Source organism: Myotis davidii, unplaced genomic scaffold (genome assembly GCF_000327345.1).
Source record: "Myotis davidii unplaced genomic scaffold, ASM32734v1 scaffold59, whole genome shotgun sequence".
Classification (NCBI taxonomy): domain Eukaryota; kingdom Metazoa; phylum Chordata; class Mammalia; order Chiroptera; family Vespertilionidae; genus Myotis; species Myotis davidii.
In genome coordinates, this window is record NW_006293001.1 from 5,634,785 (window position 1) to 5,650,460 (window position 15,676).

The 15,676-nt window shown below is 34.8% G+C and overlaps 1 protein-coding gene and 1 long non-coding RNA gene across 7 annotated transcripts in view; one reads left to right on the plus strand and one right to left on the minus strand.

Moving 5' to 3' along the window:
* LOC102768064 (sodium channel protein type 2 subunit alpha) overlaps nt 1–11,961 on the plus strand; it is a 121,567-nt gene extending 109,606 nt beyond the window's left edge. For all 6 annotated transcript variants that reach the window (XM_006766504.1, XM_006766508.2, XM_006766503.2 and 3 more), the window contains exons 26-27: nt 1,923–2,193; nt 8,295–11,961. In XM_006766504.1, the coding sequence (XP_006766567.1) occupies nt 1,923–2,193; nt 8,295–9,496 (1,473 nt within the window). In that variant the 3' untranslated portion in view covers nt 9,497–11,961. The remainder of the gene's footprint in view (nt 1–1,922; nt 2,194–8,294) is intronic.
* Nucleotides 11,962–13,877: 1,916 nt separating this feature from the next.
* LOC107183522 overlaps nt 13,878–15,676 on the minus strand; it is a 1,959-nt gene continuing 160 nt past the window's right edge. Inside the window, exons 2-3 of the long non-coding RNA XR_001514313.1 lie at nt 15,481–15,482; nt 13,878–15,403 (exon numbers count right to left, since the gene is read on the minus strand). This is a non-coding gene — a long non-coding RNA (uncharacterized LOC107183522). The remainder of the gene's footprint in view (nt 15,404–15,480; nt 15,483–15,676) is intronic.

A 15,676-nucleotide genomic window follows, 5' to 3' on the forward strand; every position in this document is an offset into this window, starting at 1 on the left:
CTTATTCTCTCTAAAAATCAAGTTAAAATATTTTATAAAAAAAGAATATGCTATGTCAAGCATTTGAAATTTAGTATTGAACAACACAGAGTCTATTTAGTGCAGCAAGTTGTAATCAAAAAGTCACACTAATAGAAATATCCAAGAAAGAATACATACACCACTTGGCTGTGAGAGCTGATAAGGGGGAGGGAGCTCATTAGTAGGAAAGTTAGGGAAAGCTTCAGTAAAGTGATGCATGAGTTGAGGATTGAAGAAAAATGAGAAGGTATCAATAGGCCAAGTGGAAAGAGAAAAGTCCTCCGGGAAAAGGAGAATGCATGTGTGAAGGCCCTGCAGTCGGAAGGCCAGTGGGACTGGAGTGCAGAGAGCAGGGAAATTTCTGAGAAAGCGAGAACTATCCTGGGAGCAACTGAGGAACAAAGGATGTTTTATCATTACCAAGGGCTAAGAATAAGAGGAAGAGATAGGACATAAATCTCTGGTGAACAAGGCCCCCAGGGTTATACGAGGACACCTTCTGCCAGCGTATTCTACACCCTGGAATTTGAATTGGAGACATCAATCAGTGACTGAGGATTGAAGTTTTACATAGAGGTGACCCATAAGGAAACTGTATGGGCAAGGCCTCTTAAGATGCTCTTTATTGATCATGATAATATGAAAATAAAGACCAAATTTCTGCTTTTAAGCACATCTGAAACCACTACAACTCCAGGTGCTGTATCTGAGAGAAAAATGACACTGTTCTGTTCTGACAGAGGCTCCAAACAAGTGGAAGAGAAAATTTAAGTTAACGAAGAGCAAATCATTGACAATATAGTGTCATCAATGTTATGACAAATGTGAGCACAAAGTTTTCTGAGAGCAGAGTGCTTAAAACTTTAAACTGAGTTAGAATTCACCAGAGAAGTCCGTTTTAGATAGAGGAGACAGATAAACAAGGTAAAATGATATGACAGAACAGTGATAGGAAATATCAAAAAGGTAGAAATAGCCCTACCCGGTTTGGCTCGGTGGATAGAGCGTCAGCTTGCGGACTGAAGGGTCCCAGGTTTGATTCCAGTCAAGGGCATGTACCTTGGTTGTGGGCACATCCCCACTAGGGGGTGTACAGGAGGCAGCTGATCGATGTTTCTCTCTTATTGATGTTTCTAACTCTCTATCTCTCTCCCTTCCTCTCTGTAAAAAATCAATAAAATATATTTTAAAAAAAGAAAGGTAGAAATAGAGGGAACATAACCAGACCTGGGAAGGGAAACTGCAGGAAACAAGAAGGAAGACCTTAGAATGGGAATTCGATGCATTTATTAAGTCCAATCCAGCAGGCCAGATATGTATTCAGAGAAAAGCATAAAATGTAACAACCACGTGGTGAGGTCAGAACACCAGTAGAGAGAATCCAGACCTGTGAATGTATCGAACCGGGAAACTATGAAGTGTACTAGTATAGGTAGCAGAACAACAATTATTGAGAAGGTAGAAGACGGCGTAGCAGAATTTTGTCATGGCCAATGCCTTAGAGTGCTTGATACAGACAAAAATCAGATACAGGCAAAAAAGAACAAAACATGGTCCAATATACAGAATTGGTTTACAAGATGAGGCCCTGATTTCATAAACAAGACATAAGGCCCATAAGTGTTTGGAAATAAGGTCCAAACTAAATTGGGCAAAAGTGGAATATCTGAATTGTGAACTATAATTTTTAAAGATAATTTTATTACAGAAGTTACCTCATAAAATCTTCACCCAATTTTTTCTTATGTTAACATCTTACATATTAAATTCTTCCTAATATAAAACAAACATGGCATGCTTTTAAAAAAGGTGCATTTTCATATTGCTGTGTTAAAATCAAATGAGTTGAACTTGATTTTCCCCCAGTTCCTAAATGAACTTTTACATATTCTTTGTTCCAGAACAAATTCCAAGGAATGGTCTTTGATTTTGTAACCAGACAAGTCTTTGATATCAGCATCATGATCCTCATCTGCCTGAACATGGTCACCATGATGGTTGAAACTGATGACCAGAGTCAAGAAATGACAAACATTCTGTACTGGATTAATCTGGTGTTCATCGTCCTGTTCACTGGAGAATGTGTGCTGAAACTAATCTCTCTTCGTTATTACTATTTCACCATTGGATGGAATATTTTTGATTTTGTGGTGGTCATTCTATCCATTGTAGGTAAGAAGAGGTACTTTTACTCAATCAGGAAAGTTAGCAGTGAAAAGGTGTGTTCTAAAACTTTGATATTAGCTGAAGTATTATCATATATGGCCTTTATTATGTTGGGATACTTTCTGTCTCCTATTTTATTGAGTGTTTTAATCATAAATGATGTTATATCTTACCAAATGCTTTTTCTATGTCTATTGAAAAGATCATATGACTTCTATCCTTTGTTGTTGTTGTTATTATTAATGTGGTATATTACATGGTTGATTTGCATCTGTTGAATCATCCTTGTGCCCCCGGAATGAACCCCACTTGATTGTGATGTATTATTTTTTTGATGTACTGTTGTATTTGATTTGCTAATATTTTTTTTTAGGATTTTTGCATCTGTTTTCATCAGAGATGATATTGGTCTGTATTTTTCTTTTTTGTGTGTTATCTTTACCAGGTTTTGGTATCAAGGTTTATTGGCCTCCTAAAATATGTTAGGAAGTATTGCCTCTTCAATTTTTGGAAGAGTTTGAGAAGGATAGGTTTTAAATCTTCTTTGAACCTTTGAATTCACTGGTGAAGCAATCTCATCCTGGACTTTTATTTTTTGGGAGGTTTTTGATGGTTGTTTCAATTTCCTCACTGCAGATTTGTCTATTTAGATTTTCCAAGTCTTCATGATTTAGTCTAGGAAAGTTATATATTTCTAGTAACTTATCCATTTCTTCTAGATTATTGATTTTGGTGGGATGTAGTCTTCATAATATTCTAGTATGGTTCTTTGTATATCTGTGATGTCTGTGGTGACTTCTCTCATTTCTGATTTTGTTTATATGGTCTTTTCCATATTTTCCTTAGTGAGTCTAGACAGGAGTTTCTCAATTTTCTTAATCTTTTTAAATAACCAGCTCTATTTTATTAATTTTTTAAAATCCTCACCAGTGTATATTTTTTCCATTGATTTTTAGAGAGAGTGGAAGAGAGAGGAAGAGACAGAAACACCAATGTGAGAGAGACACATCGATTGGTTGCCTCCCACATGCCACCAAGTACAAACCATTGGCCAGAATTGAACCTGGGACCTTTCAGTCCACAGGCCAACGCACTATTCACTGAGCCAAACCAGATAGGGCTATTCATTTCTTATATAGTCTTTTTGTTCTCTATTTCATTCAATGCTGCTCTAATGTTTATTATTTCCTTTCTTCTGATTTTGGGTTGTTTTTGTTCTTTTTCTAATTCTTTAAGATATGATGTTAATTGTTTACTTGGGATTTCTCTTGTTTCTTGAGATAGGCCTGTAATGATATCAACTTCCCTCTTATTACTGCTTTCCCTGCATCCCAGACATTTTGATATGTTATATTGTCATTCTCATTTATCTCTATCTATCTTTTCATCTCATCTTTTATTTCCTCTTTGACCCAGTAATTTTTAGTAGTATGTTCTTTAATCTCCACATATGTGTGGACTTCTTTACTTCCTTTTTTGCAGTTGATTTCTAATTTCAAGGCATTGTGGTCTGAGAATATGCTTGGTATAATGTGATATTCTTGAATTTATTGATGCTAGTTTTGTGACTCAACATGTGGTCTATCCTTGAGAATGTTCCATGTGCACTGAAGAATGTATAATCTGATGTTCTGATATTTATTGATTTTCTGTTTGGTTGATCTGTCTAGAGCTGTCAATGGAGTAGTAAGGTCCCCAACTCTGATTGTGTTTTGATCTGTTTCTCCCTTTAGTTCATATCTCTGTCTCTTGTTATCGTTGTTACCTTTAAATCTATTTTGTCAGATATAAGTATGGTTAGACCCACTTTTCTGTGGATGCTGTTTGCTTGAAGAATCATTTTCCACCCTTCTCCTTTGAATCTCCCTTTGTCTTTGCAGCTTAGATGTGTCCCTTGTAGACAGCATATGGTTGGGGTTGTCTTGTTGTTGTTTTGTGTGTGTTTTTTTATCCACTCTGCTACTCTGTGCATCTTTACTAGTGAATTCAGACCTTTTACATTAAGGATAATTATTGATGGATGAAGATTTCCTATAGTTATTTATCTTTTGTTTTCTGGTAGCTGTATGTCTCCATTGTTTCTTTTCCCTTTTGTTTCTTTCTGTTGTTTTAGTTTGGTGGTATTTCATACTTCTTTCCTCTTTATTTAGGCTATGTGTCCTGGCTTAGAAATGTTTGTGTGCGGTTTCAATTAAATTTATAAAAATGAACTGTTAGAAACAATGAACAAAGATAGTCAAGTTACAGGATACAAAATCAATGTGCAAAAATCCTTTGCCTTCCTGTGTACTAACCAAACTTCAGAAAAATAAAAGAAAAAAGAAATCCCTTTTACAATTGCAACCAAAGAATAAAATGCCTAGGAATAAACTTAAAAAGAATGCGAAAGACCTATATACTGAAAATTACAAAGTATTATTAAACAGATTGAAAAAGACACAGCAAAATGGAAAATATCCCTTGCTCATGGATTGGAAGACTCAACATAGTGAAAATTGCCATATTACCCAAAGCAATATACATATTTAATGCAATCCCCATCAAAATTCCAATGTAATTTTTTTTTAAAGAAATAGGAGAAATCATGAAATTTGTATGGAACCACAAAAGAACCTCAATAGCCAAAGCAATCCAGAGGAAAAAGAACAAAGCTGGAAGTATCATGTACTTGACTTTAAATCATACTACAGAGCTACGATAATCAAAACAGCCTGGTGTTGGCAGAAAAACAGACACACATATCAATGGAACATAATAGAGAGCCAAGCTATAGAACCATGTATATGGACAGTTAATTTTCAATAAAGGAGCCAGAAACACACACTGGAGTGAAGATAGTCTCTTCAACAAATGGTGGTAGGAAAGCTGGAAAGCCACATGCAAATGAATGAAACTGGATTACAGTTTATCCCCATGTAGAAAAATCAATGCAAAATGGATCAAAGACCTAAATGTAAGACCCCCCAAAATAAGTTACATACAATAAGAGGAAAATATAGGTACCAAACTTATGGACAGTGGTCGTAGAGAACATTTTATGAACTTGACCCCAAAGGTAAGGGAAATAAAGGCAAAAATAAGTGAATGGAACTATATCAAACTAAAAAGCTTCTTCATAGCAAAAAAAAACTGACAAAAACAAACAAACAAAAAACAAAGAGGCAGCCAACCAGATGGGAGATGATATTTGCAAATAGTAGCTCCGACAAAGGTTTAATTTCCAAGATATATAAAGAATTCATAAAGCTCAACACCAAACAACCCAATCAAAATATGGGCAGCAGACTTGAAAGTGCACTTCTCCCAAAAAGACATATGCACGGCCAATAGATATATGAAAAGATGTTCAACCTCACTAGCAATCAGGGGGATGCAAATCAAAACTACAATGAGATACCACCATAGCAAAAAAAACCTGACAAAAACAAACAAACAAAAAACAAAGAGGCAGCCAACCAGATGGGAGATGATATTTGCAAATAGTAGCTCCGACAAAGGTTTAATTTCCAAGATATATAAAGAATTCATAAAGCTCAACACCAAACAACCCAATCAAAATATGGGCAGCAGACTTGAAAGTGCACTTCTCCCAAAAAGACATATGCACGGCCAATAGATATATGAAAAGATGTTCAACCTCACTAGCAATCAGGGGGATGCAAATCAAAACTACAATGAGATACCACTCACACCTGTTAGAGTGGCTATTCTCAATAAGACAAGCAATAACAAGTGTTGGAGAGGTTCTGAAAAAAACATTCAGAACTCATTCACTGCTGGTGGGAATGTAGGCTGGTACAACCACTATGGAAAGCAGTCTGAGTATTCCTCAAAAAAAATAAGAATAAAGCTACCATATGATACAGCAATCCCTCCCCTTGGGTATTACCCAAAAAACTTGAAATCATGTATTCACAAAGATATATACACCCCTATGTTCATTGCAGCATTACTCACAGTGGCCAAGACATGGAAACAACCAGTATCCCGCAATAGAGGACTAGATAAAGAAGATGTAAAACATATACACAATGGAATACTACTCAGCCATAAGAAAGGATGAAATACTGCCATTTGCAACAACATGGATAGACCTTGAGAACATTATGCTAAGTGAATTAAGTCAGTCAGAAAAAGCTAAGAATTATATGATTTTACTCATATGTGGGGTATAAAACAAACTCATGAACACAAATAGCAGTGCAGTGGTTGCCAGAGGGAAGGGGATGGGACAGAAAGGGATCCTAATATATGGTGACAGGAGAATATTTGACTTTGAGGGGTGGATGCACTCTGCAATATACAGATCTTGTAACAGAGAAGTCCATACCTGAAACCTATATGATCATGTTGACCAATGTCACCTCAATAAATTTAATAAAAATACAACTTTGAAAGTGTTTTTTATGAATTTTTCTCATTCATACAGAAATCTCAAATAAAAATATAACAGCTTATGATTTCTCTAATTGTACGCTGTATATAAAATAATGCCCTGACCAGTTTGGCTCAATGGCTAGCGTCAGCCTGTGGAATGAAGAGTCCCAGGTTCGATTCTGGTCAAGGGCATGCAGCTTGGTTGCGGGCACATCCCCAGTAGGGGGTGTGCAGGAGACAGCTGATCGATGTTTCTCCCTCATGAATGTTTCTAAGCCTCTATCCCTCTCCCTTCCTCTCTGTAAAAAAATCAATAAAATATTTTTTAAAAAATAATGTGTAAAAACAGAATTTCTATTTTTCTCCTTTCACATATCTGCTTTCTGCTTGTCTTATTTTAGATAATCATACTGTTGTTATATAGACAAGTATGACTTTTAATAAACAATTCATACATGCATATACATGTAAACCACTGGAAGTAGTCCATAAATAAGATATCCTTGATAATTGGAATAGTACACATGTGTGTTTATATACATGCATATATATGTATATTTGTATGCATATAAGCTTCTTATCTTTGAGTTTAGATAGTTTTCTGTGGTTTGTAATATTCTTCAGAAGTAGACATTTGTTCAAAAATTCAAAACAGATTCATTATCTTCGATACATATTAATTATTTATGTATGTGACATTAAATGAGATGCTAGAAGTAAAAACAAAAGATTTAAGACAAGATTCTGCCTATTTGAGGAATAAGAACACACACATAGAGAGAAAAATAGTATTGCACTATTTATACACTTTCTCTGATAAAATAGAACTTTGAAAAAATGTCCCATTTCATTTACTCCTCACAAAAGAGCTATGTGGTAGAAATATAATGATTAAAGAATAAGACTCAGGGGTCATTCAGACCTGGCCTGGGGCCACCGTTTCTACTACTTACCAGCCCTGTGACCAGTGGCAGGTTACTTCACCTCCCAAATCCCTCGTTTTTTAAGAAATTTTTCTGTGAAGTGTTGTTGTGAGGATTAAATGAGAGCATATAAGTAAATACACTTAGCACTGTGCCAAGCACAAAGAGAAGATTCAGTACATTTTAAGTTTAACGACAACAACAACAACAACAAAACAATAACATGAGGGATTATAACCATTTAGTGATACATAAAATTGAGGGCCAGGATTCAGTCCCAAGCATGTCTGTCTCCAAAGCTGGGATTCTCCCCTGTACACCATTTTACACCTTCCAAATAAAATGGGTCACAGCCATCTCAAAAGAATAAAGACTCTCATATTCCTGATCCAAAATCACATGCTTTGTCCATTATTTCTTATGCAAATACTAGAACTAGTATTTTAGAAATATAAATCCATTTCTATGCTTGGCTGCCCTACACTTTGTGGCATATTTAGACCTTCAGTGGTTGGGTATTTCTTTTGATAAATGGTTTTCTTAAACTAGGAAAAATGGCTATTAATACCTTCAGTTAATAGAAAGGTGTTCATGTTGTAACACCCAACATACCAGTTTTATTTTGCTGAACAAATATTGCAGATTGTTTGTATATATATGTGTGTGTTAATGTATGTACTAATATATACCTAATTCTCACGTTCACATTTTATAAAACTAGGTAACATTTATCTTAGCAACGTAAACTTTTATTTGCTGCTATTAAATATAACCCTGTATTTGTTGTTGTCTCTTGGTTTTCCACAGGCATGTTTCTGGCTGAGCTGATAGAAAAATATTTTGTGTCCCCTACCCTGTTCCGAGTGATCCGTCTTGCCAGGATTGGCCGAATCCTACGTCTGATCAAAGGGGCAAAGGGGATCCGCACGCTGCTCTTTGCTCTGATGATGTCCCTCCCTGCGTTGTTTAACATCGGCCTCCTGCTCTTCCTGGTCATGTTCATCTACGCCATCTTTGGAATGTCCAACTTTGCCTATGTCAAGAGGGAAGTTGGAATTGATGACATGTTCAACTTTGAAACCTTTGGCAACAGCATGATCTGCCTGTTCCAGATTACCACCTCTGCTGGCTGGGACGGGTTGCTAGCACCTATTCTTAATAGTGGACCCCCAGACTGTGACCCTGAAAAAGATCACCCTGGAAGCTCAGTTAAGGGAGACTGTGGGAACCCATCTGTGGGGATTTTCTTTTTTGTCAGTTACATCATCATATCCTTTCTGGTTGTGGTGAACATGTACATCGCTGTCATCCTGGAGAACTTCAGTGTTGCCACTGAAGAAAGTGCAGAGCCCCTGAGTGAGGATGACTTTGAGATGTTCTATGAGGTTTGGGAGAAGTTTGACCCTGATGCTACCCAGTTTATAGAGTTCTCCAAGCTCTCAGATTTTGCAGCTGCCCTGGATCCTCCTCTTCTGGTAGCAAAACCAAACAAAGTTCAGCTCATTGCCATGGACCTGCCCATGGTCAGTGGGGACCGGATCCATTGCCTCGACATTTTATTTGCCTTTACAAAGCGTGTTTTGGGCGAGAGTGGAGAGATGGATGCCCTTCGAGTACAGATGGAAGAGCGATTCATGGCATCGAACCCATCCAAAGTCTCCTATGAACCCATCACCACCACTTTGAAACGGAAACAAGAGGAGGTGTCTGCTACCATTATCCAGAGGGCTTATCGATGCTACCTCTTGAGGCAAAAAGTTAAAAAGGTTTCCGCTATATATAAGAAAGACAAAGAAGGTCACGGAACACCTATCAAAGAAGATATCAAAGAAGATATCCTTACTGATAAACTAAATGAGAATTCAACTCCCGAGAAAACCGATGTGACACCTTCTACCACGTCTCCACCTTCCTATGACAGTGTGACCAAACCGGAAAAGGAAAAATTTGAAAAAGACAAATCAGAAAAGGAAGACAAAGGGAAAGATATCAGGGAAAGCAAAAAGTAAAAAAGAAACAATATTTCTTTTGTGAACAATTGTTTACAGCCTGTGATGGTGATGTATTAGTGTCAACAAGACTCCCACAGGAGGTCTATGCCAAACTGACTGTTTTTACAAATGTATACTTAGGGTCAGTGCCTCTAACAAGACAGGGACCTCTGGTCAGCCAACTGGGACTCAACAAACCAGAAAATCAGCATTGACAGGAGGTTTCTGTTTTCACAACCAGCTGACACTGCTGAAGAGCAGAGATGTAATGGCTACTCAGACTATAGGAACCAATTTAAAGGGGGAGGGGGTTAAATTTTTATGTAAATTCAACACGTGACACTTGATAACAGTAATGGTCACCACTGTTTATGTTTAACTGCCGCACCTGCCATATTTCTACAAAATGTACGCTGTGAACTTATTGCTTTTTCTTTTGTTTTAATTCACAGGTTGTTTACTATTATATGTGACTATTTTTGTAAATGGGTTTATGTTTGGGGAGAGGGATTAAAGGTAGGGAATCTTTACATTTCTCTACTGTATAATGATATATTTTAAATGAAGGCCTGCTGCACTTCTCATCCACACATGAAAAAAATCACATCACAAAAGGAAAGAGTTTACTTCTTGTTTCAGGATGTTTTTAGATTTTTGAGGTGCTTAAATAGCTATTCATGTTTTTAAGGTGTCTCATCCAGAAAAATTTTAATGTGCCTGTAAATGTTCCATAGAATTCACAAGCATTAAAGAACTGTTTTATTTTTACATAATTCATTATATGTACATGTATATATGTATATATGTATATGTGCATGTATATACATATAGATGTATATACGCACACCATTACATAGTCATTCAGAATCCTGGCAGCATGACTATAACATTTTTGATAAGTGCCCTTTGGCATAAAATAAAACTATTCTATCAAGTCCTTTCTAAGAACCTGAACTGACCAAAAAGCATCCCCACCACCACTTTATAAAGTTGATTCTGCTTTTTCCTGCAGTATTGTTTAGCCATTTTCTGCTCTTGGTAAGGTTGACAGTGTATATGTCAATTTAAAAAAAAAAAAAAGTCTGCTTTGTAAATAGTAATTTTACCCAGTGGTGCATGTTTGAGCAAACAAAAATGATGACTTAAGCACAGTATTTATTGCATCAAATATGTACCACAGTAAGTATAGTTTGCCAGCTTTCAACAGGTAATATGATGTCATTGGTTCCATTATAGTTTGAAGCTGTCACTGCTGCATGTTTATCTCACCTATGCTGCTGTATCTTACTCCTTCCACTGTTCAGAAGTCTAACATGGGAAGCCATATGCCAGTGGTGAAGTGAAACCAGTTGTTCTACCAAGACCTCATTCTTCATGTCATGAAGCAATAGGCAGCAGCAAAGAAGAGCTTCTTGCTTTTTATTCTTCCAATCTCCATTGAACACTCTATGGTTAAAAAGCCCAACTGTGCAAACATGTTGCAAGCCGCTTAAATCTGTTGAAAATATATGGTTAGAGTTTTCTAAGAAAATATAAATACTGTAAAAAGTTCATTTTATTTTATTTTCAGCCTTTTGTACATAAAATGAGAAATTAAGAGTGTCTTCAGGTTGATGTCACAGTCACTATTGTTAGTTTCTGTTCCTAGCACTTTTAAATTAAGGCACTTCACAAAATAAGTAACAAAGACTAAGATGCAGTGTAGATTTCTGCTTTTTTATTAGTACTGTAAACTTTGCACACAATTCAATGTGAGAAAAATATCAGACTGAGTCCAACGTTTATTTGCTTTCAAAGTAATGCCTTATCATCAAAAGGCTTAATCAAGGAAAGATCAGTTGTTAGGCTTGGCATTGCTTGATCAGACGTTTCCACATAGTCCTTATATTGAGTAAATCATCAGTCTTTTCTAGTGTTTGCTTATGCAGGTAGATCTTATTCTCATTAACCCACATGGCGTTATAACTGTATCAGGTATGGTATGAGATCCAAGCTTCCCCCCCCCACACACAGAATCAGATAGTGAAATTATATTACCAGTTATAGCAAAACATTTTGTGTTCCTTTCACAAGCAACATTAAATGTAGATTCTTTATACTAAAGCTATTGACTTGTAGTGTGTTGGTGAAATGCATGCAGGAAAATGCTATTACCATAAAGAACGGTAAACCACATTACAATCAAGCCAAAAGAATAAAGGTTTTGCTTTTGTTTTTGTATTTAATTGTTCTGTCTTTGTTTCTATCTTTGAAATGACATTAAAAGGTAAATTTCTATCATGTAAAAATGATCAATCAGAAAAAATTAATGTAAAGAATACACATGAAATATAATGATTCATCTTTAATTTTTTTTTTCATAGAATGGAAATCAATTAAGAAGAGTGTACACTTTATCTAGTTTAAATATAGGCCAAAAGCCTAGATATGGTATTGGTTAGTGGAAAGTTATAAAAATTAATAAAAATTGACTAACCTTTTAAGTTGTGCCTCTACCTACTATTTTGTTTTGTTTTTCTCTTTTTCATTTTAGTTTCTTCCCTATGTATCCTTGATCTACTTTCCATCTCCTCCTCAGGCTCTCAGTATTTTTCACCCAGGTTATCTTGTTTCTTTTCTGTTTACCAAATTTCTTATTTATCACAATCTGAACTTGTGCACTTAACCCTTAATCATCTACTGCCATTATAAAAGTCCATATAGTAGCTATTTATTTCCACAATTAAATTGCCAAAAATTCAAAGTGAGCTTAGATCTGAAGACTTCATAAAACGCAAACAAAATGACATAGCTTTGGTTTTCACATTTAATTATGAGCAGTTTATGAAATGCTTCTCAGGTCAGATTGCATATTATAATTACCCAAGGCACTTTTTAAAAATGCCAGTGCATGAACCAAGACCAGACCACCTGAACTTGTATTTCTGGAGATCAGACTTAAGCACCTAATTTTTTTTTAAGGCTCCCATTAGTGCTGATTCAAATGAAGGAATGAGAGTTAATGAATTATGGTATCCGTGCCCAATCGGAAAATATATTCTACAGAAAATGCACCTGTTCCCTTTAGAGATTATAACTCATATAACTCATCATGGACAAATGCGGTTACCAATATTAAGGACTTTGGGGGTGTTGGTCTTGTAGTGTGACATTGATACATTTATATTGGGGGTTCTCTTCTAGGACAGAAGTTGGTGGGAAAGCGATTCCACGAGAATAGTGTACAGAGCTTTACAAATTACACATACATACTCACACACATAATGGCACTGTAACCACCCCTCATACACACTGCATGAGGTGAATATGGAGCTGGTTTTGGAAACAGTATGGATTCATGAAATACCCATCCCCTACCCAGGTGAATCCTATGTGCCTTGTGTAAGAACCTTTAATCTGGGCTAATGGGAGGCAGCTTACACTCACCACCATAAAATAAACATTCAATTTGTCATTATCAAGTCATGAATTTAAAGAGGAAACATTCCCATTCTCAAATTCTCCATTCTTGAACACCTCTCATCTCACTTGTTTTCTGTATAATAATACAGAATAATTTACAAAGAAAAGAAAGGAGTAAAAAAATAGAGGGGGGGATGAAATGGAGAGAAGGAAGAGGGAAGAAAATAGGGAAAAGGAGAGGAAGGTAGGATAGTATAATAAATGTGAGGGAATGGTTTATAAATGATCCTCTGGGGGGAAATATCTTTTACTGTTAATATCTACAGAAACTATGGGGGAAAGGGATAGAAAGAGGTAAGAGGGAAAAAATTGTGTTCAGTTGTCAATATATTAAATAGACAATAAAACATGTTTCTCCTCCAATTCTTTTTAAAGAAAAAAAGTATCTATGAAAAAGGTAAGAGGATGTTATTAAAGTAAATGTTACAATGATTGCATGGGTAGTGTTTTTGTCTTTCTTTAATATGAACTAAATAATATTTGAGTGTCTACTACATAATCAGATTTTAAAAACAGCTGAGAGATCAAAGATGGACTTAACTGTCCAAAGGAAGGTTGTATAGCCAGAGGTGAAGAACCTTGAAAGTTATGCTGAAGAGTCTGGAATTGTTGGCAATGAGCAGCGATTAATTGTTCTTGAGCAATAAAATAAGCAGTAAAATCGATGCATCTGTCCCTATTTAATCTGAAAGTAATAGGCTGCATTGCCCTTTTTTGGCTAATAGTTTACAGAGATCTCATTTCCCATCTATTTTTAAAGATGTCTGTGTTCTTACCTTTTGGTATATATTTTTTAAAAAGGATACACCTCAATTAAAAAATCCAATCTGACACTTTCTGTTAAAAGCCTATCTTAATCTACTCACATTTATTTTATATATAGATATATTTTATCTTATTTTTATCATGTTATTTCATGCTTTCCCTAACCCCAAGTTTTTCTTTTCTTTGTTCCTTCCTTCTTGTCCTCTTTTGCATTAATTTTTTCTTTATTTTCTTTACCCCATCTCTAATGGTTGGAAAGATGCCCACTGTCTTCCCTTTTTCCTTCTTTCCTTCATTTTGTCTTCCTTCTCTCTGCAAGTGATTCCCCTTAAACTTTAACATGCATACTTAATTAGTGAAATATAATCAATAACCCGACCTGCAACAATGAAGTTTCTAAAACAAATTACATACCATTGCCCAACTCTTAGGTTTTTTTGGTCCACTATTCTAATTCTACCTTATCTGACAGTCAACAAATTAAACAGTATTATGATTGTGAATTTTTATAGCAGTACTTATTTAGACTTCCTCACACATGAATGAATTTGTTTCCACAAATTTGCTTCTTCTGCCCACTTCATTATTTTGTGTTCTATTTCCTTAAAATATATGAGGAATTCTATTAGCAAGGTCTGTGAGTAGCACCACCTTTATTTCAGCCACATTTTTAATAGATTAGTTTAGATTATTTTGGTGTTTTTCAATTTTTTAGCCAAGCCATGAAGTTGCTTTTATTAATCAAAATTCATGCCTATGTAATTTAAAGATTCATATATTTATTAACATCTTTGATAAAATTTGAGGGAAATTTTCAGCTTTTAGCATTATAATACTTTCTCCTCCTATATTTTATTCTCTCTATCTTGAATTCCTGAGGATTACATATTGAAATTTCTAAATATTCTTTCTTGTTATCTTAAAGTCACTCCCTTATTTTTTATCTTTCAATTTTATTTTGTATTGGTTTCAGGTGTACAGCTTACTTACAGTCATATACGTTAACATAGTGTTCCCTCAATATTTCTTCTTTTATTTTTGGTACTCTTTCTGGGTAATTCATCAGGCTTTGTTATCAGGATGGTTCTGTCCTTATAAAACAAGTTAGGAAATATTCATTCTGAAAAGAACTTTTGTGAGAGTGGGTTTACTTAACCCATAAATATTGATAGACTTCACTAGTAAATCCATCTGAAACTCGAGTCTTCCTATGTCAAACGTTTTTAATTAAAGATACTAATTTCTTTAACAGATACAGGGTTATTAAGAGTTTTTTTTCTTTTTACAGTATTTTGTTTTTTAATATTTTGCCTTCTATTTTTAAATGTATGTTCATGAAAGAATTTGGCTTGTAAATTTTCTTTATTTTAATGTGCTTGTTAGGATTTGATCATAAGATTATGCTAACCTCTTAAAACAAGTTAGGATGGTTTTCTCTTTTTTTTTTTTTTGCTCTCTGGTGGAGATTAAGATTTTTGTTAACTTTCCTTAATTATTTGGATAATTAATTAGTGAGGACTTCTGGGGCTGAGTTACTTTTTAGCTACAAGTTTTTAATTATGTTTTAATTTTTTTAATAAATAAAGGACAGTTCAGATTTGCTGTTTCTTCTTGTTTCAATTTCTATAACACAACTTTTTTAGAAATTTACCCATTTCCAATAAAATTTAAGGTTTATTAACATAAAGTTGCCTATAACTTAATATTATATTTTAAAACTCTATAGGATCTGTAGTAATGGCCTCTTTGTTTTCATATTATTCATATTTTGTGACTTCTTTTTTGTACTTATTCAATCTTTCAAAAAAACAACTTTTGGCTTTTTAAAAAATCATTTCTTCATATGTCCTTTAATATTTCTTTTTTTTCCTTTATAATTATCATGTTCTTCCTATTTCTTTGGTTTTAATTTAAAATTATTTTCTAAATTATTAAATTTGATTTTTAGCTTTTATTTTTTTAAAAGTAAAT